This window comes from Mastacembelus armatus, chromosome 19 (genome assembly GCF_900324485.2).
Source record: "Mastacembelus armatus chromosome 19, fMasArm1.2, whole genome shotgun sequence".
NCBI lineage: Eukaryota > Metazoa > Chordata > Actinopteri > Synbranchiformes > Mastacembelidae > Mastacembelus > Mastacembelus armatus.
The window spans coordinates 6,291,198-6,316,321 of NC_046651.1; the positions used below are offsets into that span (position 1 = coordinate 6,291,198).

Consider the following 25,124-nt stretch of genomic DNA (forward strand, 5'->3'; position numbering starts at 1 on the left):
ATAAGTTCCAGAAGGACAACCATCACTGCAGCCTCCACTGATCTGGACTTTATGGCAGAGTGTCTAGACAGAAGCCTCTCCTGAGTACAAAACACATGAAAGCTGCTTGGAGTTTGCAAAACAGCACCTGGACTCTCAGACTGTGAGGAACAAGATGCCCTGATGAAACAAAGATTAAACTATTTGGTCTGGAGGAAACCAGGCACCTCTCATCAGCTGCCAATACCATCCCAACAGTGAAGCATGGTGGTCAGAGCATCAGGCTGTGGGACTGGTTTTCAGCAGCAGGGACTGGGGGCCTGGTCAGGGTTGAGGGAAAGCAGAATGGAGCAAAGTACAGAGACATCCTCAATGAAAACCTGTTCCCCAGTGCTCAGGACCTCAGTCTGGGCTGAAGGTTCACCTTCCAGCATGACAACAACCCTAAGCACACAGACAAGACAACTCAGGAGTGACTTAGGGACAAGGCTGTAATTACTGCCAAAGTACTAAGGGTCTAAGGCTTTTAGCAAACTATTGGGGCTCTTGTTTTGTTGTTTTCTATCACAATATATAAGCCTACATGGACTCTCTCCAGATTTAAAGCAACATTTTGACATTAAATAAGAGATCAAATGACTATGTGTAATGTGTAATGGGTTGTGTGTAGTGACAAACATACAGAGACATATCACCTGACACTGCAGTTCCCTTTAGCTGTACAACATCTTTTAACAAAGTTTTTATTTTAGAGGCCACTTTAAGGTTTCAGTTCAGGCTCACCAATGTCATCAGTGTTATTTAGAGTTTACAGTAACAAAGCTCAGATAAATCCACCCACCTAGCAAACAGCAAACTAAGCAAGTCTGTGATCAGCTCGTTTGCATTTAAAATAATAAAAATCCACATATTTCCCTGATTAGACAGGAGACCAGACACACTATTCCAAAACATCCTAGGGTTTCTGCATGTCTGGTGGAAGTGTAACTATATGATAGCATGTTCAGGTAAATGTTCAGCTAGAGCCTCATATAGTCCCACTTCCAAAAAAAAAAAAGACTTTACTTTTCATGAGGTAAAGACTAAAACATCCTTCTGGCATATATATCATACACAGAATGATTGTTTTATGGCTCAGACACCAAAACCTCTAAAGTCAAAGCAATGGTAAAAATTAATGGTGGAGACTGTGTGTGGAAAATAAGAAAGGCAAACATGATGACTGATCAAACAGATTAAACCAGTATCAATCAACAATTTACTAATTTTACAAAAACTGAATATTAACCTCTATACCTAAGATAATAAAATAAGATCAACTTCCCCAAAGGGAAATTCACTGGTGTGCACTGGTCTCTTAATAATTATTTCTGAAACACCTGAAACACAAATAACTCTGAAAATGAGGCAAAGAGACGAGGACTTCAGGTCCTGTCAGTATTTTTATTAGAAACTGCTCTCATCGACCACATTTGGAGCAGATGGTAACATACTAGAAAGAGCAATCAGATGCTAACATACTAGAAAGAACAATCACTCTCAAGACAACGAGAGTGTTCTTCTTGGAAGAAAACACCTTCTGTGTCATGAGTATGGCCGAGTTTGAGTGGAGATTTTGTGATGAAATGTTGATTCATTTAGTGTTTCATCAGATTTCTATCTTTGCTTCAAGGAATTGACAGCTCTACTCAAAATGAAAAACATACAGAGACACACCAACAGAACAACCCTTGGTTAGTCTCTTTTAAACCACTTTCATTCAAGAAGCAATTTCTGGTCAAGCTGCCCACCCAAATGATCAAGAAGAGAAAACTGTGCACGCCTGCAGAGAACCCAACATGTCTAATACTAGTGATTAGGAGAGAAAAAAATCAGCTGAGAAAACTGGATAAAAATACAAGGGTCAGTAAGAAATCAGAAAACACCTCAATAGAAGACAGGATGACCACTTTTTTTTTTCTGAAGAGCAATCAGGAAGAAGCAGCAGGCCAATATCTGAAAATAAAAATAAATGACAGATACTGACCACGCAGCTACAGAACACCAATGTTCAAGTTACCCTCCATATAATATTTCACTTTTTTCCTTTCCCTCCTCCTTTGCCTTCACCCTTGTCCTTCCCTCATATTCCCTCTCTGTTACAGGACTTGTCCAAGCCAGTGGGTGGTGCTGTCACACATCTGTGGCTCAGGGCATGGTGGGGTCAGAGATGGCGTGTGCGGGGTCGCAGGTGAAGGACACAGTGATGGCATAACGTGTTCCCCATGTCACCTTCTCCACACGGTGGAGGTTCTCTGAGCCAGAGGAGAAGAAAGAGACTCGTCCTAAGCAAGAGAGGAATAAGAAACACTTTTAAGGACAGACAAGAGGAAAAATGTTTAAAGGAATAGTTCAACAATTTGGGAAATGCACTTATTAAATTTCTTTCCAAGACTAAAATAAGCAGATTGATGTCAATAGCATGTATGCATTACATGCTGGAGTCAGATGTCTATCTTATCAAGAAGACTGGAAGCAGTCAAGCTTACAAGAGTAATCTTGTTCAAATTACACCTAAACACATCTAAAGCTTAACAATTTAGAAAAAAGAGCCTCATTTATTTAAAGAAATAGGTCAACATTTTGACAAACATATTTAGTATTTCCGAAAGTCAGATGAGAAGATTGACAGTATTGTACATGAATGCGGATTTTTTTGGTGAGCTGTGAACTGCCAGCACCAGTGTGCAAATAAATAGTGTAAATGTTAGCATTTGCATGCAGGGTGGTGAACATGAGGCTTTGTTCTATTGATTTCCCACACTGCTGATATTCTGAGAGCCAAAGAAAGAAGTGATCCGTCTCTTGAGTCAAACTAGTCTGAGCATGGAGTAAATCGCGTGAGGATCGGACCAGTATAAACACTGTCACATGTTATCTGGCAAAACAGCAGCCTTTGCTCATTTTGGACTGTCACACAAATGCACAATTGTATTAGCGGTATTAACACCTGGGGGCTGGGGATGGATGTGTGGAGTAAATAAGTTTATTCCCCTTTTCATTCACTTTATGAAGTTTTGCTTCTGGGACTGAAGATGTGTGATGAGGGAAGGGAACAGAGCAAAATGAAAAGGAAGAAGCTGGAACCGCCAAGAGATAAAGTGCCCAGAAGGACATGCTCGACTTACTCCAGGACTGTATTTTAGGACACTGAAATGCATTTGTTAACTGTCTGACTGAAAAGATTTATTTTCTTCTCGTATTGAAACAGTGTCAGTTTGATAAGGCTGCCTCAGGGTGAATTCTCTTCATTTATCACAGGTTTCGCTGGACCAGCTAATGAGCTCTAAAAATTTATATAGACAACTGAATTAATGTTTACATAGATAGTATAAGGTTGTGTCCCATAATTAAGAGATTTGTATTTAAACCAGAAACAGACAAAACTTCTAGTTTTCAGCCACTTGTGAATATAAATAAAAAGATGGAATAATTCTAACTCAATTTCTTTGCTTTACTATTTTACTATCCCTTCAGAAAATACTGAGAACTTACATATGTGTGTTTGAATATTTGTGTTTCTGTGTGGGAGGGTAAATCCCTTGGCATTAGCTGAGGACATTTGGGGAAATCAGTGCTCGCGGTTAAAAAATGGAAGTTACACTGAGAACCCAAAGAAATGAGATATAAGAAAAAAGAAAATGAATGCACAAACAAAAGTATGTGAGTAGGAAAGAAAAGAAGTGGTGGGCTATATGTCTCAGAAAAATTAATTGGCCAAAACCTAGGAGTAAAACTGTTTTGTCAGTGTTCTTTATTCCTCTTATCAGAGCTGTCCTAAACTGTGGCCAGGATTGATGCACTAACATGGCTTAAGGGTTAACGCTGACTAAAATACAGCATTTTAGGTTTGGGTTTTACTGGGGGGCTGTCTGTTGTCTGTTGTTTCCTATCAAGTCTTCACTAGCACTATCCAATAAAGCCATAAACATAATAATAATCATAAAGAAGGGGTTAGCATGAGCTAACATTCAGGCTGAGAGACTACACAGAATGAGACGTTCTGAGAAATCTTATTAAAAGACATTGTTCTGATAGAAACAGCTATTTTCTTTATTCACTAAGTGAATGTGGAAAGAGAAACTGCAAAAACATAGGTCTGCTACAATCTCATATCATAACAGTTGTCAGCAGAATCCAAATCCAAGTTTGAACACTTACAAACACAGTCCTGTTCAGACAGCTGGATGTCACCTACTTCACAGTCAAGATTTTTAAAGACATCCCAAAGTTAAAAAAAAAAAAAAAAGGTAAAATCTAATATAGGCTCTTGTATTTATTAACTTTAAAGAACAAATAGACATTTGAGAGTTTTGAGGGATGTTGCTGTGTATTGCTGTGTGACAACAGACATTTCTCCATCTGCAGTGTTTTGGAATTCTCTGAATTTATGCATCAACATACCTGAAACTATGGTCAGATCTTCATATAAGTCACAATTATGAACAAAATATATTTTAATGAATAAGACACACTTCAATATATTGTTCTAGTGTGTATTGAATACATTAATCAGGCATTCACAGTGTAGGTTGGAAACAGACTGGGAAGCCCTTGGCGAATGATATCAACTAAAGTAAACTGGAGAAGGGACTTCAAAAACAGTGTGGGTTAGAAATGAATAAAGGCATTTATTAATTTTGGAAACAAATTTCTGCATATACAGTGGGATGCGTAAGTTTGGGCAGCCTTGTTAATCTTCATGATTTTCCTGTATAAATCGTTAGTTGTTACGATAAAAAATTTCAGTGAAATATATCATATAGGAGACACACACAGTGATATTTGAGAAGTGAAACGAAGTTTATAGGATTTACAGAAAGTGTGCAATAATTGTTTAAACAAAATTAGGCAGTTGCATAAATTTGGGCACCACAAAAAAAAAAAGAACTCAATATTTAGTAGATCCTCCTTTTGCAGAAATAACAGCCTCTAAACGCTTCCTATAGCTTCCAATGAGAGTCTAGATTCTGGTTGAAGGTATTTTGGACCATTCCTCTTTACAAAACATCTCTAGTTCATTCAGGTTTGATGGCTTTCGAGCATGGACAGCTCACACCACAGATTTTCAATTATATTCAGGTCTGGGGACTGAGATGGCCATTCCAGAACGTTGTACTTGTTCCTCTGCAAGAATGCCTTAGTAGATTTTGAGCAGTGTTTAGGGTCGTTGTCTTGTTGAAAGATCCAGCCCCGGCGCAGCTTCAGCTTTGTCACTGTACCCTGGACATTGGTCTCCAGAATCTGCTGATATTGAGTGGAATCCATGCGTCCCTCAACTTTGACAAGATTCCCAGTCCCTGCACTGGCCACACAGCCCCACAGCATGATGGAACCACCACCATATTTTACTGTAGGTAGCAGGTGTTCTTCTTGGAATGCTGTGTTCTTTTTCCTCCATGCATAATGCCCCTTGTTATGCCCAAATAATAATTTTAGTTTTATGAGTCCACAGCACCTTATTCCAAAATGAAGCTGGCTTGTCCAAATGTGCTTTAGCATACCTCAAGCAGCTCTGTTTGTGTTGTGGGCGGAGAAAAGGCTTCCTCTGCATCACTCTCACATACAGCATCTCCTTGTGTAAAGTGCGCCGAATAGTTGAACAATGCACAGTGACTCCGTCTGCAGCAAGATGATGTTGTAGGTCTTTGGTGATGGTCTGTGGGTTGACTCTGACTGTTCTCACCAGTCGTCGCTTCTGTTTATCCAAGATTTTTCTTGGTCTGCCACTTCGAGCCTTAACTTGAACTGTGCCTGTGGTCTTCCATCTCCTCAATATGTTCCTAACTGTGGAAACAGACAGCTGAAATCTCTGAGACAGCTTTCTGTATCCTTCCCCTAAACTATGATGGTGAACAATCTTTGTTTTCAGCTCATTTGAGAGTTGTTTTGAGACCCCCATGTTGCTACTCTTCAGAGAATATTCAAAGAGGAGGGAAACTTACAATTGCCCCCCTTAAATACTCTTTCTCATAATTGGATTCACCTGTGTATGGAGGTCAGGGGTCACTGAGCTTACCAAGCCAATTTGAGTTCCAAAAATTAGTTCTAAAGGTTTTGGAATCCATAAAATGACAACAGTGCCCAAATTTATGCACCTGCCTAATTTTGTTTAAACAATTATTGCACACTTTTTGTAAATCCTGCAAACTTTGTTTCACTTCTCAAATATCACTGTGTGTGTCTCCTATATGATATATTTAACTGAAATTTTTTATCGTAACAACTAACGATTTATACAGATTAACAAAGATTAACAAGGCTGCCCAAACTTACGCATCCCACTGTATAGTAGCTCTACTACACAGAAACATAAAAACATGCTTCTGTTGTCTATATTTTGATTTTTACCCTCCTGCAAACCACAACTGTCAGAAAGCTACATGACATAATCCTGACAGTTGTAAAGCATCACACTGTATGCTCAAAGCAGTGTGTCTGCTGGCTGAAAGGTGGAGTAGGACATTTCATGAATTACTGACGTAGATAAGGATAGTTAACTTTCAGCAGTTAATGGCAGTGCTCCTGAGATGCTTGACACATTCAGGCACCAATTGTAATCATTTACCAAAATGGAAACGATAAGCAGTCTTAAAGCAACAGAAAAATTGTGCAGCTACTGTAATTGTGGAATTTGCTAAATAATACCTGAGTCACTCCAGTACTTCTTGGAGAAGCCAATAAGAGAACAGACAATGTTTCTGAGATGAAATGATTTTTTCAAGTCATACAAAAGTAGAAGCATTTTCTTTGTTCCCTTGAGTCATAGCTGTTTCCAAGAATCAATCCATTGTAATAAACCAGACTCTAATGAAAAGGCAAAGAGAAGCAGTCCTCTTGCAGGGCAAGATTCAATGAGCAGGTCATCGAAGCCCTCATTCCCAGGATTACCAGAGTCCCTATCTCCATTTTGCATTATTCAGATACAGTCATTCATCTTGTGGAGTCATCCTGGAATAAAACCAGGTTCTGTTCATAGTTAAAAGCTTTTTAAGAAACTGAATCTTAATTACACTCTATACAAGTATAGGTCAAATCTTTTTCCCACTTGTCCCTGTAGCCTTTGGATTTCCATTACCAGTGAGTGCAGCAATCTATTAGGAATGAAGACTGTATATCTTGGGAGACTTTCATATCTGTTAGCATCACATTAGCTTGGTGGGGTTTAACTTTGGTTGAGTCAAGCTTCAGCCCTGCTGTGTGCTAACGCAGCATCTGATCTCTACTTAATGAAATGAGGTGAAGTAAAACTGAAGTTAAACCAGTTAAAATAGCAAGAACCTGACCACAACTGTGTTTCTGAGGCTGATATTTCTTTTCATTTCGGCTGCTCCCTTCAGGGGTTGTCACAGCCAATCATCTGCCTCCATTTAACCCTATTCTGAGGCTGATATTTGAGGGATGAAAATTTCAAGTGGGAATCACTGGCCCACCAAAAGACAGTAAAAATTCACTTTCTTTAAAAAAAAAAAAAGTCATTCATGTATAAAGTGGACTGTGGTTGGGCTAGAAGCTGTTATACAGTGAACTTCAGGTTGCACAGGCCCCTGTTGACTTGGGCAGATTACAAAATGAATTTCACATAAACTGAGAGTCCCTGAACATTTCACATCTGTTTTTCCAATAGAAATCAAAATGTTGTTCAATTTATTGTCAATTTATTATTAAAAAAGAAAAAAAGGTCCTTAGAGAAATTAAAATAGCTTCTCTCTGTGTCTGCTTGAGGGAAGCTGGGAGGCTGGATTCCGGCAAGGGAAAAGGAAAAAAAGTCATTTAAGCCATGGGCAAAACCTGAGATTTGCAGGCATGCTGTTTAATGTGCTATAGCTGAGCAGCTATGCAGCTACCTGACCTATAACTGGGATTAGTGGGCACTTTTCTTTTCACTTAATCACTTGTCTTTCTTTTGTGAGGGTGCAGGGCATGACTTGTGTTCATGTTTGTAAGCTAGATATGGCAACTTCAGCAGTAGGGCTATTGTGGGTTGTTGTTCAGTCTGTGGTTCTTGTGATGTGAAGCCATGTGCTGTCTGGCTTAGTGTGACCATCTGCTCTGCCACTGATAGAGCACTGACATTACTGCTTTATGCAAATAGGGATTAAAAATGAAGCTACAGGTCATTGAAACAACACAGATAACTTTTCATTTCTCCATTTTGGTTTCAGGTTTCTAAGTTAAAGCAAATAAAAAACATGCCAATTCTTTTCAGGTGGACTTCAGTTTACCAACATACACAGTGTCTCATTAATTATTTGAAAAAAAAAAAAGAAAAAAAAAAGATGATAACTTTCACAGTACACAGGCTGCAACAAGTTCCAACATGTCTCTTAATTGTCCATTATGCTGCTGGCTCTCCCTATCGCCAACACACAAAAGTGGACAGGAGCGATGACTGAGTAATTCACATTTGACAACTTAAGTCAGGATATAATAGCCAATTCTGGAGATGGAATAGGAAAAGCAATGTAATGAGACCAGTCACTGTCATCAGGGAGTTGTTATTATGAGCCAAAATGCTCATTTCTGTCCATAAAGTTCTCAAGTATGGCAGTATACTGTTATGTTAATGAGAAATTTTCATATGAAGCGTGTTTGTTCAGCTGCTTGTTTAAGCATTACCCAGACCCATTTATTTATATCTAAATTTGCTTAGACTGAACAGAAGACTGGAAAAACAACCACAACTGAACAGACGAATAAGTAACTGCCATGTACTGAAACGTGAACAATATCAATTTCATCAAGATGTTGATGAAAAATAACCCTGAGCACTTGAATCTTTGATTATCTGATATAATCTCTGAGAAATGCACTGCAGATACAATAAATTGATTGTTTTGGCCCTTAATCAAAGTAGTAAATGCTTTATAACCCTCTTCACTACGAATCAACAGCAATCACATTTAGCTGTAGCATTTGTGTGGTGTTTAGCTAGCTGGTATCACTGAGAAGCTATTTGACTTTGTCATCAATTTAAAACTAATGCTGGCTCCTTACATCTCCAGTCTATTGTTGCTTTAAATAAAAAGCCAGAAGTCACTGATTTGCACCTAGCCAGGTGGAGTGTGCATTGCTAACAAGATGCTTAACAGTGTGTGTGACTCATCCATTGCCAATATCAAGGTTTGCTGCAGGAGCAAAATGCCCATGAGCACCACCAGCACAGTCTCAAGGTGCACATGACATCAACATACTGTCCGATCAACGTATCAATTACCCCAAAGCCTTATAAATAATTTGTGGAAGATCAATTACAAAAGAGGTACTGTGTCACTGGAGGGGCTTGAATGAAAGTTAAAACTAGATGTTGTTAAGTGACACTTGAATATTGTGAATTAATCTCAGTTGGAAAGTTCTCAGATATAATTACCTGGATTATTTTGTGACTCAGCCTGAGGCTACAATTGAAAACAGCAAACAGGTTTGGAAGTAACATAGGCACTTTCCACTGCACTGTGCATCAGCCTATAGAGCAGCAATGAGAATACTAAAGGTTGCCATTGTTTCACCAACTGTGTTTTTGCATTTACAATTGCAGGGCTGTTAGTGTGGTTATACAGTCAATTAGGAAAAAATGGCACTTTTAAAGCCATATAGGAAGCCAGAACGCCAAACATTCATTGGTTTCTTTTTTTTTAAATTTGAGGATTTTTCACTTTTCTCTTATCGCCATACTAGGAAGGAAAACTTTTCTGCATTTTGTGTGTTCCATACTTATATTTAAATACATGGCTGAGAGAAAATAAATGAATTATTATTATTACTATTATTATTATTATTATTATTATTAATAGTGATAGTAGTAGTAGTAGTATTATCCATCCATCCGGTATCTATACCCGCTTATTCCTTAACCAGGGTCACAGGGATCTGCTGGAGCCTATCCCAGCTCTCTTTGGATGAAAGTCAGGGGTACACCCTGCACAGGTCACCAGTCCATCACAGGGCCATCATTATTATTATTATTATCATCATCAGCATTATTATTTTACTCTAGAAGTCCAGTCAGATTTTCATTGTAATCAGTGTCTGTATGTTTGCAGGAGCGCAGCCACCATGCTCAGCCTGAGGCTATCTAATTCCCTTGTTGTCTCAGATGGTCGGTTAACCCTTATTGGATACTCTGACAGGCTGACATGCATATTTCACTCTGTGTCCTTCTATTTGTCTCTTTGTATCTGCTATTGTCAGCTGGGCACTGTATCTCTCTATCACATATCTATATTTCATCTATCTCCCAGCCATGTTCTTGGTTACTCCCTTCCACACCACCTTTCTTCATGGCTTATAGGGAACATAAACCTATCAGTTATATATCTCCTTCTCCTCTAATCCTCCACACCTTTTCCCTTCCCTGCTTCTTCTACAACTTGAACAACACTTCCATCTCCATCCCCACAGTGCTCACTGTTATTAGATCCTTGACTTTTGCTCTCTCTCTCACAGCCAAGTCCTGATTGTCATCCTGGTGTTATAATCGCACCTCATACACCACTAATTGCTCTCACCTCATATGGTCGTGATTATCTCAGCAAACTAATCATCAGTCCAGTTATGTGGAAGACACACTCGCCAAGTCAGAACCTGTCAGTCACCTGCCCAGCATGTCAACCAAAAAGTTCTTCAGTGTGTGTTTTGGCAGATAAAAAATAAATGATTCTCGCTACTGATGCATTATGCATGGCTTTTAAACGTGTATTCTACTTTACACATTTCTCTTAATGAAAATCACAGTGACAGGTGTAATCACAGTTACACCTTGGGTTACACCAGTGGCTTTGACAGGCCAGTCACATTTAGATTCTGCAGCAGGCTTCAACTCCATAGAGAATCAGAAACCTATCAAAAAGGACCTTAGCAGGTTTCAGGGGGTTAAAGACAACACTGTCATAACTTTCACACTGTTGCCTGGAGGTAATTCTCACTTCACTGATTCAAGATGGCTGCACTATTCACAAAAACCCGTCACAAGAGACGAGGCGGCACATAAGCTGCATTCACCCTTCATTACCATATGTCCCTCAGTCAATGGCCCTTACCGCTGCATCATATGACACTGTCAGCACCCTAGGACATTTTACTGTTGCTCACTGACTGGTTAAGATGCTTCTGTCTGACTGGCACATGGGCATTAAATGGAGTGAAGATGACCTAGGAGGAGAGGTTGTAGATGAGAAAAGGAAGCAGCAGTGGAAAGAGAAGGAGAAAGAATGTTCTGACAGACAGAGGAGTTGGGTTAGAGGACAGGGAATAAAGAGAAGGAAAAGTGCTGGAGGAAAATCTGAAGAAGGGACAAGGTGAGCAGAGGCAGTAGAGAATAGCTTGCTTTCAGATATGATAAAGAGGATTTAATGCTGGCAGGAAGAGTCAAGGGCCTTGGCAGATGTTTCCCATAATGTACAAATTCACTAGGCCTTTACTCTTTCAGGGGCAACACAGTTTACAGAGGTCACACATGGAATAAAGCAACGACAACATCATAATTATTATTATTTGTAGTAGTATTATATATGTCAGCAGACCCGTTCACAGAGGTGAAGAAGTCAGCATAAATCTTTCACATGAACACTGCAGTACAGAAAACACTGTACCAAGTCCAACTGTTAATAAACTAGTTAATAAATAATGAATTTGTATTGTGATTTGGCGTTATAAAAATAAAATTGAATTGAATTGAATAACTGCATAATTTTACCCAAGTCAGAATAGAACCAGACTACTGTTCATAAATTCATAAAGTCAGGAACACAGACTATACACAAAATCAATTACATCATTCGCCTGCAGTAGAATTTTTGCCATAAAAACTGTCATGCCAGAATCTCATTAGATGCATCTTTTGGAGGTCAGTTCTATTCATTTGAACTAAAAAAAAAATCAATATCAATGATGAGATTTAAATGAGATCAACTTTTTTAATTTATTTTTTAATTTATTTTATAAATCATGTCTACAAGCTCCCAGTCCCATTTCTTTCCTATAATGAAACTGGCAGAGCCACATCTAAACTTATTAAATTGATAACCTACTTCATTCTGTTCTTTATTTACTTAATAATGCCCCTCTAATTTTCCTTGTTTTAACTTATTATAATTTAAATAGCTAATTACTCCCTTTCTAACTTTCAATATAATTTTTTGGAGAATTTTTTCTTAATCAAACCTCCAAATATAGATATAGATATATATATTAAATTTGGGGCTACAGTATATAAATCATACTGACTTGATGTTCACAGAAATATTCCCATTGAGGCCCTTGTGAACATCCTACACCTCTTCTTTGACTTTCTGTAAGTCAAGCTGAGTGCTTCCATGGCCTTTTAATGCCTCTGCTGAACTCAGAGGTGTGTGTTCAATATTTCACCTGGCAATAAAAATTGAAAAGTTGAAAAACCTGAGATGTAGCACACAGTCAGAACGACAGTAAAACTAGAAGAGAGCTGAGAAATTATCACTCGGATGAACGCAAACAAGTTAGCAAACCTACTGCAGCATACTGCATAAACCAACCAGCTAAGAAACTTCCCTGATTTTCCACAAGCTCCCCAGAGAACTGATCTGATTCTCATGTTTTTAAATGTCTCATATTTAACTCAAGTCCCATGGTACTTTAGGAAACTATCCTTGAAACCAAGAAGACCATGTCCATGTTATTTTTTCACACAGATGACTTTAAAATATCCAGTTAGTCAAAGCCTTATCTATATTTTCTTAATGTTTATGTATACTGATCGCATTAATAGACAGAATACACTGATATTTCCTGAGAGATCAATATGTTGTTGATGTCTAACACCCCTGGGTACTGTGAGGTAAAGCCTAATTCCCTGCACCTTCACTGTGCAGCAGTCTGTGCTGATGATTACCCACTTACAGAGGATTATGCTAACTTTGTTACACATTTTAGAGTGCTAAAACCACCTCCACATTTCCTAATGCATCATAGTACAGCAATTATAACTTAAATGTGGCTATAATAATGAAAATCCTTTATTTATCATGCATCACGTCACTCAAGTGTGGCTTAATAAGCTTATAAAGACAAAGCCAGAGGTTAGCAGGTGTTATTACTGAATCTGCATCTGGCCTTAGAGCAGGTCAAGCTTTGCTGTCTTTGAAGATGAAGTAGGAAACAGCAATATGTGGCACTTCATTAAGCGGATTAATGGCTGGTAAGTACCTGCTCGTGGTTCCACGGTCCGGTTGCCATTTTGATCCATGAAGACAAATCTTCCTCCGATGAAGTCAGAGCCATAGTCTGACAGGTACAGGAGAGAGGTGTAGTCAAAAGAACCATAGGTCACCTAATGAAGAGTTGAAAGATTAAGACTTATGAAGAAATATCTGCATTAAAACTTGACTTTCATTGTCCTAATAATAGTTCAACTAAATAACCATACTTTTGTGCAAATCTGTATTATAGACTAACAATATCTACTATACTTGAACTGATTTTCCAGCTATGCTAGCAGCTCTATGCAGCTGTATCCTTTCTATAGTGTTAAGATATTTCAGTCTTGACCAAAGCAATGGACCAGCCTACAGAGTGACCAACATCCCTATAGACACGCTGCTTAATTTCAGAAATGTAAACGGACAATCCACCAATGTTGCTCTAAGGGCCAGACTACTCTTCATGGGTAGTAGTATTCCACCTATGAAAAACCTGTGGCTTTTACTGAAAAAATAATACCTGATGCTGTCGTCTTATATCTTGGCCTGGGATGAGAGAGCAAAATCTTTTAACAAAATACATGCAATACAAATTCAGGGCATGATTTTGAAAGACATGAGCATATTGAAGGCTGGTTAGGTCCAATAAAGCAATGCTGCAGAGCTGCATTACACTGAATGGAAAGCGAAGAAAGCTGCACTTTTGGAGCTTGACCCTTGTTCTGCATCGTCTCTCATGGGATCACCTGATAGTGATTCCTCACATGAACCTCTCATTGGGCTTAGGGACTGAATAAATATAAGAGGGTGTCTTATTTATATACTTGCAAGCTGCAGTGGTGCTACTATGTATTCAACTGAATGTAGCCTTAGGCTGCAATCTGGATCACTGCCTTAAAAATTCACTCATGTAAAATGAACTGTCCTGTGAGTTGTTTATGCTGCACAAGTTAAAACAGAACCAATAACAGATGCTCAGGCTCCTAAGGGCCCAGGACCTCAAACATACAGTGTGCAGCCTTAGTGAAACATCAAAGAGACCAATAAGCTGAGAGAGAACCAGGAGAGCTAAGTCAATCTAGCCAGAGTACTCTCTCTTGATCCTAAGTCAAAGAAAGAAAGCAAAGTTAGCTTTTGAGTTTCATGAATCGCAGAAGCACTTATCAGTGTGTATCTGTCTGAAGGTTTGTGTTTTAACTTGCTTTAATGCCTCATTAAGGCAGGTAAAAACACATATTATGGCCATATAAAAGATTCATGTATATTTTTTATAGTCATTGAATGTGCTCCTTGAGGCAAATTTGTAATTTATCAAATTGGCCTATATAAAGCAAATTTGAAGTGACACCTTGGATGGAGTTTCATTATAATGGCAAGTTTAACCATAGCATAAAAAAAATAAAACACACCTTCTGTGCTATCACACTGCAACTGGTGCTGTGAGTCAGTGAGTTTATGACTGGTGAGGAAATATTTGACCAAAGATGTCAGAGGCCATTTACATTTAAATGAGGATTGGGTTAGCCAATTAGCCCAAAAATCATGGCCAAAACAGATGGGGAAAAGAAGTGGGACTCAATTTATCCAGCTGTCCGTGGGACAGGATGAGGTGACAAATATGTCATATGAGATGGAAAGAAAAAGGATGAAGCAACATCTCTGTTCCAAGAGATACTACATACAAAGTAAATATAATGTATTGTGTTTGTAGTTTCCCCTCTCCCTTTTCTCATTTTACAAGAGAAGACTAAATGAACATTTAGAAAGATGCTTCAGCATTGACTGATGCCAATAAATAACAGGCCTACAGTTTAAAATCTTTATGAAAACAACATTAAGGGATGTCAGCTGCATTCAGCTAAACTGTAAATCATATTCCTGATAAGACAATAAGAAGAACTATCATTTCAGGAGTTACCCATTATCATCTTTTTTCTATTTTTAACAAAATAAACTGTAAAGCATTAAAACTTTTTCTGCCCAGACTGATAACCCGTTTGTTTAAAACTTGCCTCAGGGTGTTCTCTCACTCCCACAGCAACCGATATGTCTCATGACAATGAACAAAGTGCAAATTGAAAGACTTAGATTAAAGCAATGCCAAGTTGCACTGCATGAATATTTATAAAGAATGAATGGTATATGATGTGAAAAGTTTGCATAACAGAACAGAGGCAATAGGAAATAAAGAAGCTGCTTTGAAGTAAAATACCACTTATTTTATGACGTTATGTAAGAATAACTAATCCTCGGTTCAGCAAGAACTAAAGCTTGCAGCAGCTCTGGGCCTGATCCAATGGTCAAAGGGAAGGGACGAACAAAAACTACTCACTAGTTACTACTCACATGGATTTAGATATATGCTTTTTGTGAGAGTCTTTCTTGGCTTAAATTTGCTAGTCTGAGTTCCTATTTTCTGAGGATCAAAAAATCTGCAAAAAAAATGTTTAAAGCATAATGAAAAAATGTTAATATCTCTGTTCACGAGTATATCATATGCAAAATCTTTGTGCATGATTTTATAAAGAAGAATGTTCATGGAAGGACACCATAAGTGACTGCTCTCAAAAAAAGCATCTCTGTGTGCCTGAAATTTGCCAAAAAGCACATTAACAGTCCACAACACCACTATGAAATGCTTTTATAGACTGCTAAAATTAAAGTTAATTTTTTTGTGAACAACCTGCAGGTTTCAGGTTCCTGTCCACATTATCTCTAAGATGAAATACAGTGGAGGAAGCATCACGATTTGGGGATGCTTTGTTGCCTTTGCACCTGGACAACTGCCATCACTGAAGGAAAAACTATTTTCTAGGTTCATCAAGGTGTCATACAGGATACTGTCAGGGTGGCTGCCAACCAGCTGCAGCTCAGCAGAAGTTGACTGTTGGAGCAGGACAATGATGAAGTAACTCTGCCAAAAATAACTTCAAAGAAAACCAAACTTTTGGAGTGGCCCAGTCAGAGCCCAGACCAAGAGACATTTGAAATGAGTTCACAGAACCATTCACACCAGACATCCTGGGGATGTGTGAGCTGAAGCAGTTAAGAAAAGAAATAATGAAAAATGGTCCAAAATTTAGGCTTGGCCTACAGCTACAGGCGGTGCTTTTTTGAGGTTACCGCTGGCAAAGTAACCATTTAATAAATCTAAAGGTTCGCTGCCTTTTTCCACCACCAGAGAAAATGTTTAATGGCTGTGTCATTGAAGACATGAAATATTAAAACTGTTTTATGTTATATTTCCTTTGTCTACTTGTAATCATTATCATTTGCAATCAATCAGATCACCACCAGTAACATCAGAAAATGGCACTGAAAAAGTAAAAAAGTTTCTGTTCACACTAATCTATAACTCCTAGTGTAGCACTAGTGAAAATGCTGCCCCCCCTCCCTCCAAAAAAAGTGCCAGATTTCAAGATGCAGGTAATAAAGTTTACAGCGAAAATAAAGTTTGGAGTGAGTGTCGACATTCATGCAACCTGAGAGAGGAGGACATGCTGCTTCACTATCTCCCCAATGCTGGTGCAGAAGTTTAACATTAAATTGTTAATCCACTTCTGCTTGTTGTTGTGCCTAGCCTATATTCTTAATAGGCTAATTTAGACTATAATTAGTATAATTAGAAATGCCAGTTATAGGCCGGGAAATATGGTAGTTACTGGTCCAGATGACTTTATTGCATGCTTCTACTCTAAATCTTTTAATTTATTGGACTCTATTTCTCCTTTTAAGAGCAGGAAGTCTAATACCATTGCTGGATCCTGGCTAAACAACACTACCTGTGCTTTAAGGAGACGCTACAGATGGGCAGAAGCAGATGGAGGAAAGACAGACTACATGTCTCTTCAGACGTTTTGAGGAATCGTGTGGCAGACTATCAGAATGTTGTTAAAGCAGCTAATCAGAATACTTGTCTAAAATCTTTAGCAACAATTCTCATTGCCCCAGAGCTTTATTCAGTACCATAAACTCATACACTTATGTATGCACACACTAACGGGCTACCCAGTGTCTCTTTAGCGACATTGTGCTGTCACTTGGTGGTAAAAGACCAGTCATGTTACTGCTCCTGGACCTCACAGCTGCTTTTGATGCTGCTGAATATACTATCCTCCTTTATCTCAACAGGCCTGTAGGAATCTAGAATACAGCTTTTGGCTGGCTTAATCCTTATTTCTCCAATAGGAGCTTTCCTGTAAACCTTGGTAATGTTTCCATTGGTAATGTGTTTTCCTCCTGTGCTCTTCTCTCTTGTGAAGTGCCACAGGGTTCAATTTCTTGGAAGTGATATTTTTTCTCTAATGTATGCTGTCTCTAGAGTCAACTATACAAAAGATAAAATCTTTCAATTCAATGTTATGCAGATGATTCATAAATCTATCTGCCCTTTAAGTTGAATGACACAGCCTCACTTCAGACATTGTTTGATTGCTTAAGCGATATTAAGTACTTCTTTTTTATAATAAGAATAAAACTGAATTTATTCTTTTTGGTGTTTCTGACAGTTATCTTAATACAAATTTGAATTTAATTTTGAAACCAGCTGTCAAGCTGTCATAATCGATAAAGATTTTAAATTCAGCAGACAAATCAATTCTATTGTAAGGGCAAGCTTCTTTCAAATCTGCATGTTAACCAAAATAAAGCCTTTTCTCAGTTGCAATGATCTTGAAGAGATTAGATATTTGTCTTTGTATTAATTACTAATTATTTCAATTTCTTTAATTAGTTTTTCATTTTGAGGCTTATTTACTAACTGCTTACTCACTCTGATTAACCCTTGGCTATTTATAAGTGTTACACAAATAAAGATTTAATTTTTATCTGAGATATTTTATGACAATGTAATGCAAAAATCCGGGTAATTGGAAAAGATTCACTTATTTATTCTTGCCACTGTAATGGCAGTGTAGTTGCAGTGGACATGTGATAAAGATTCAAATGGTGATAACATTGCACCATTTGGGGCAATCTATTCTTGAAGGTATTAGCGATATTACACTCCCTTGTACAAAGTAGCAATTCACAAGTTCAGAAAAGAGTTTGAGAAATCCATACTACCTGTTTTGGAAAGCAACTTTAAATTTTTAGATGGAGCTCAGCATTTTGGACATTAAATTAGTGAGCAAGAGTGTGAGACACTGTTTAAGACTATTCTGACACTGCAAAGAAATGTTCATAACCTGTTCCTCCGCAATCTCAAAGTTTTCCCAGGCCAGACTAGATATGCAATTCTCTCTCAGAGAGCTCCTGAGGGATGGATATGCCAGTAAGCACCCAGGGGGCATCCTAATCAGGATTCTAACCTTATCTAATCTATCTCAACCACCTTTTAATGAAAAGAAGCGTCAACTCTACCTCAATCTCCTTTCAAATCTGAGCTTCTGAGCATCATTGCTGACATGTTGAAGCTGCTGTTGCCAATTGCTACAGAATCACTCAAGGCACAAAATCCAATTTGTTGGATTTGTTTTCTCCTCCTGCTTTGATTGACACCACTCGGATGCTTACCCTATATGAATGGTCCCTGATGTCAATGACTTTGGCCCTCAGGAGACTCCTGACAGCTTGTAAACTCATTGTGGCAGCTTGTGTTCAAAACTCAATTCTTTAAATCACTGTCCAAACCTCATGACCACAGGTGAAGGTTGGAAAGTAGCCTGAATGGATAATTGAGATATCTGCTTTAAGGTCATCCAAGTAAGTCAAGATCTCAAGATATCTCCGATTAGGCAGTTTAATGAGAGAAGGTGACAGCTCAGCTATGTCATTACAAATCCATCAATCCTGATTTTTGGCTCCCACTGCCAAGTGTAAAACTTCTGGTGAATAACATCAATAGCATTTCATACACAACCCAGCAAACCAGACCACTGCTTCTCTGCAATGTTATCCAAGGTAAAAGAAGCTTTTGCATTGTTTTCGTGCATTACCTTATCTATGTGTGGGTGCCAGTACTCGTCATGTTGGGTCTTGGGTGCTGTACTGTTGATTCTTGAGAAGAAAGTTGGCTTGGTGAGGTACATCAGAGTTGGGTCCAAACCAAACGTTTCTGCTATAACTGCCTGGATTCGCTCACGTACATCTCTAATAGTGAAAAAGAGACAACATGTCAGAATGAAAGACCAGACTTGATGACCTAAGAAAGTGTGATTTATGACAATAATACACTGGGAGACTTTGAACATTACTGTCAAAACAACATTTGACAAAATGATGCAGTTCAGCAGTTAACAGTTTATGGGGAAGGAAATCTATTAGCAACTTCTATTGGAAAATAGTGATAACAGAAATATATTTTCATTTGGGTGCTAATGGTTTTATTACATTTAACATGCCAAAAAGGTGTGCATTTACATGACTGGCAAAATCCATATATGCAATTTGTAGAGTAGCAACCTCATTTTATGGTACTGATCATTTGATAGTGTATCTCTTCACAGTGCTCCAAAATCCATTATATTAACGAATTGCTTGCCATTTTGTGTATTGTCATTTGATCATATGAAACGTTTTCTAACACATATCAGGTACTTTATTTCAGAGCATAACTCTGCAACAAATGCATGGCTGATTTCTAATTGGAGTTATTTAGTCACCTGTAAAGCTGGAAATCCTCTTGTGTGAACAGATTTTGAATCTCATCTCCAAAATACCTGCAGCCACATTCCCACCGCACAATCACAGATACACAGTTACAGACAAAGCCAATCAGAGACACAAGAGCACACAGTCACAAACACAAGCACAGGCACAGCAGTGGGGAGAAAGAGAGCAGAGGAGATGGGATCTGTTAGCACTAATTAACGCTTCGCAGGATGGCACAGTGCTCCTTTACTCAGGGCGGTGTGCCACGTAGACACACAGCAGAGACTAAATGCCCCACTGCTTCACATGAGGATATCCCCTGTGGGGCAGGTCTAAAGTTGGGAAATGCAGTGGAAATGCTATTGTCATCAATTCTTGATTAAAATCAGCCACATGTTCCCTGAGGATCCCATGTCAGCCATTTGCCCAATGGAATGAGAAAGAGAGATGGGAAGAAACTGAGGGAGAAATGAATGGAGGAGGAGGTGTAGAGGAGGGAGAAGGTTAGAGAGGACAGCATAATCCAAACTGCATTTAGCTGGCAGTGATGAATGAGGGTCATATGGATCACTGGACCTGGAGAAAACACCTCACAAGAAAGAGCATCACTAAGACTGATGACTAACTCCATATACTGGCAAATAGACTTCTGCAAATGTTACATATTATGCAGGCTGACATTCCTGGAAGTACTAACATAATGTAGACCCAGAGAAGAACAAATAAAGATGCAGTTCCCCACCTGTAGACATTGACAAACTGTTTTCCCATCGACAATGCTCCAGAGTGCAGGTCAAGTATGGAAGCCTGCAGAGGACGAAGAAAACACACAGATTGCATATGACAAACCAGTCAGGGAAACAAATGCTGGTTGTTCAAGCACACAGGCATAAACTAGGCACAGTCTTTGTCTCAAGGTGCAGTGTTCTCTCTCAGTGGCCTGTTTGTGGCAATGGCAACCTTTGCTTGTTTTTGCTTCTAAACTCCTTAAGGACACTGCTTAAGCTAGAAAATAAGTACTTTTCTCAGAAGTCCCCCCTATTCGCTTCCCCTAAGTGTCCTAACACTCCATAAACAGTTCCTTTATGGGCATACCCAGAACATCAAGACATTTCTACACACGAATATGACTGCGCCCTTTAACTGCCAGAGCAGCCTCGTAGTCGGCCACTCTGCTTATTGTAGCAGCCTGCCCTCTTGTGGCAAGGTAGGACCATTACTTCATAAAATGTAATATGTGTATATTTGCATGCATGCATAACTTCAGTCATATTAGTATGTTAATAAACTGATGATTCAGGAAATATTTTGAATTTTCTTATCAACAAATCTCATGGAAAGAATAAACATCAAACTTCACATTAGGTGACCCATTTAAAAATGTATGTCCCTTGTTCATAGGGACAAACAGCACATGCCAAATTGATTTTTTCTCATTTATATGAGGCTATTTATTCTTATTTTAATTATTCTACAGCTGACTGAATTTCCCTTCTGGGATTAATAAAGTTTATCTCATCTTATAAGCAGACACTCACAGACAAACTGTTGGACAACAAATAGAAAACAACTAAAAATCTGTTCAGAGAGGCTACATCCCATTGTTGAGAGGCTCCCAAACAGCCTCCTCATGTTTTAGATAAACTTCAGAAATTGTAAACTTGTTATCAAGATGTCAAAAAGTAGAGCAATTTTGGAGGGAAAGATGACATTGTCATCTGGACTGAAATTTGTTTTGAATTAACACATTTGCGATGTACATTACAGGTTAAGGTGCAAAAAATAACCATAATATGATGACTGAAGAATTCTATCACTAAATTCCAAAAATACTCTTTCAGTGAAGCTTATTATGAAGAAATGTTAAGAATACTACCTTTGGAGAGATTGACATGGACTATATGACAATATCTAGAAAACAGTCCTAGATGCGGGGAACTCCTCTGGCCTGGACTTCCTTCTGCCTAACAGCTCAGAAACCGCGTGCAATCAGCTTCAGTAATGTAACTGCATTTTCCATTTGCTTGGAACATTTAGTTCTGTATAGTTGCACAAATATAGTAAATGCTCTTACACTTGTAGAGCGCTTTATCTACACTCAAGTGGTCTCAAAGCGCTTTTACATTATTTGTCCATTCACACACACAGTGACTCACACACAGATAAAACCAAGGGCAACTGGGGGCTCAGCGTCTGCCCGAAGGACACTAGTAAAGCCAGGGATTGAACCCCCCACCCTTTGGGCCATGGTCAACCTTTCTCTACCCCATGAGCCATTGCCACCCAACTTAAAGATGCCATTATTACTTGTATATATTGGGTGCATTCAAGGATGTTTCTCACTTTTTGTCTTTGATTGAGCTCTGTAACCATTTTTAAGCATGGGATTATTCAAATTCAAATTAGCCTTTGTAGTCTTGTTTTTCATCTTGATATAATTTTCTAATAACATTCCTCAACACTTTTCAGAAGACAACCACAGTTTTTGGATGTTGAGCTGTAAGATTATAGTGAGACTATAATGCAGTAATGTTATTAATATTACTCATCATTTTCCTACAAAAGAATACCATATTGCAGAAATGTTTTATGATTCTGCCTTTTCATTAAGCACTTAATATATATATTAATGTAAACTTAAATATGTTATGTTTTAGAAACATTTGGAAAATAAGCAGATGGCAACAGCTTCTGACCAAACAAACACCAAAACGTCAAGCAAACACAATCCAGATTTTTTAATCCCTGCTTCCTGTTAATTGATTCGAACAATTTAATTTGACAATATACTCACTCCTCCCTCTGACCCTGCCAGTGCCAACCCTCTCTCAGCCAGCCTGTGTGTCAGAGACAGAGCGTTACACATGATTCTGCAGAGACTACAGAGACAGTGGATGGAAAAGGAGATTTGTTACACGCAGCACTCTGTATGACAGTGTTTACCTCCTGAGGACCTGAGCTTCCTCCCTCGTCACCACTCTGTCTGTGACTGCACGGCCACATATCTGAGGGGTGCATCCTGAAAGCAAACACAATCAAGAGGGGATTTAAAAAACACTAATATCTCCATGCATCCTCTGGTTTTAAAGTTTGGATAGTAGAGAATCAAAGTGCAAGATATAGAGTTTATTGGAGTTCTGCACATGCCACACAAACCAGGAATTCCCTCCAACACCTTGATTATCATAATTTACTGCCTGCAGCCAGAGCCTCTCTCAGTGTTTTCTTTAGACACTGTAGGTGAACAATTTGTTCTTCAAGCAGTACACATTTAATAATACACAAATGAAATTTGCATTCTTTGGTGTGTGAAGTGTAACCTCAAAATGGTTCAACTGAAGAGTAGATAGATAGGTAGGAATGTTGATGAATATTGCTATTTTAATCAATTAAAATTTTTTAACCAGTGGTGCAGAAGAAAAGAGTATGTTTGGAGTAACTATCTTACTGCTATTAAGACAAAAAAAACTGTACAACACAGCTGTCTCTACATATATTTTTATTCATACCAACTATCTGGATGGATAAATTAACATCCAGGAAAAAAAAGGACCCTTCCACAAACCCAACAGCAAATACACACACAGTGACATAAACCTTTAGCAGTTCAACACAGTCATGAATATAACTGCCTCAGTTCCTTTTTGCACACAAGCCACTCTTGAGATATTAAAAACAAAAATTTTAAGCACAGACCTTTCACGTCAGCACCCAAATTATTGCTGAACTGACTCCAAAGTGACCTCATTCATTTGTACAGCTGTGCTTCATTACATCCTAGGGTATCATAATTTATTTATATGACATTTAACATTCATAACTTAAGGATTAATGAAGCAAAATGTTTGTGTTGCTATACAAATGAAACTAATGAGAAACTACTTACAATCATAATGTTTCTTTTCTCAAAAACAAATAGCAACACTCTCGTTATTTTGCCTACACAGACTATGCTCTGACCACAATGACATGCATCCCTCATTTTTGTGTTTGGAATATTTTGGCTGCTATCTAGGATTTACTTAACATTATTTAACACTTACTTAACACTTTCCTCCTTCAAACGCCAGTTTTATTTTAGTTTATACTGACATATGCAAAGTTGAACCCAACAACAGAAATGTGGCACTGGATAAACCAGTTATTTATTATGTAGATTTAGATTCATCTCAACATTCATCTCATGTGTGCAGAGCAGAGAGGTGTCAGCTGACTGCCTGAATCACTAGAGCCTCACCTGGATAGCGTTTGTAGTTGTCATAGTCTTCAGAGCACTGGACGGTATAAAATCTGGGGTGAGGAGAGACAAGCTCAGCCTGGCTGACCAGTGTTTCTGTGATGTCGCTGTCCAGAGAGGTTACGTACAGCCACACAGCCACCCCACATACAGTCAGAGCAATCAGCAAGGCCATGACTCCTCGGTACCCCCTCCATGGAGATCCCTGCCGCAGAGCATTACCCCTGATAAGACAGAGACAAGAGCAAGATAATCATCTGGACAAACTGGTCCATCTTATCTATTCCACAACCTTAACTAAAATGAACTTGGAAGTGTCAAGAACTGGTGATGTAAGTACTCTAAAGAGACTGTTCATAGTTTAATTGTATTTCTTTTCATCTGTGATTGAGTATGTGGAAAGATACAAGAAAGTAGCTTGACTAATTTGAAAAAAAAAAAGATATTTTATATTACTTAAATACATCCACATACTTTTGTTTAGAAGGAACATTAAACATCCAGTTCAAATGACATATTGATGTGACATTTCTAGCTACGTTTAATAGCCTACCAAAAGTAACTGATAAACAGTTAATAATAATAATAGTAATATAGTAATAGTAATAAGTTATAATTAGTTAAAAGTGATGGACACATGGTTGAAAGTGCCCAATGTAATGGATGAATATCCAGCTGAAAGAATTGCAGATATAAACTGAACACATTTCTTTATGTCCTGAATAATCACCGACATTATTCATTTGTTATCTGTTCATCGATTTATTTTAGTGTTAGGTATTTATATTATTGGCAAATGAAGCATTAAGCTTGTGTGTGTGAAGACTACATGACCAGCATCAGGCTGACAGGAGTGTCGTGGTGTTCAGCTTCACAGGACACCACCTACCTTTTAATTTTCTTCTCTATCTCTGTGGCATTTGAACCCTTCGTCTTTCTTATTCGCACCTGCGCCATCTCGGCCCACACCGTGTGCTGCTGAGCATTAACACCGTGACTAACGACAGTCCGGGATGAAACCGACCATACCGTCCACCCGCCAATAGCTCCTGCCCACACCACCTGAAACTCTACGCTTCCTGGTGGGCGCGGCCTGGCCACCC

General features: G+C 38.5%; 1 protein-coding gene across 3 annotated transcripts; it reads right to left on the reverse strand.

The window, feature by feature from the left end:
- Positions 1-705: 705 nt before the first annotated feature.
- Positions 706-25,095, reverse strand: ogfod3 (2-oxoglutarate and iron dependent oxygenase domain containing 3). Of its 3 annotated transcripts, none has more exons than XM_026315395.1 (9): positions 24,911-25,095; positions 24,022-24,245; positions 22,728-22,803; positions 22,579-22,621; positions 20,527-20,591; positions 19,796-19,852; positions 19,130-19,283; positions 13,201-13,324; positions 706-2,303 (listed from the first exon to the last, which is right to left on the reverse strand). In XM_026315395.1, exons 1-9 carry the CDS (start codon positions 24,976-24,978, stop codon positions 2,167-2,169), a joined length of 948 nt encoding a protein of 315 aa, XP_026171180.1. In that variant the 5' UTR covers positions 24,979-25,095; the 3' UTR covers positions 706-2,166. The 3 variants fall into 3 exon arrangements, with proteins under 3 accessions (XP_026171180.1, XP_026171182.1, XP_026171181.1); XM_026315397.1 differs by lacking the exon at positions 706-2,303 and adding an exon at positions 9,984-11,169; XM_026315396.1 differs by lacking the exons at positions 706-2,303; positions 13,201-13,324 and adding an exon at positions 13,909-16,077.
- Between the last annotated feature and the right edge of the window lie 29 nt (positions 25,096-25,124).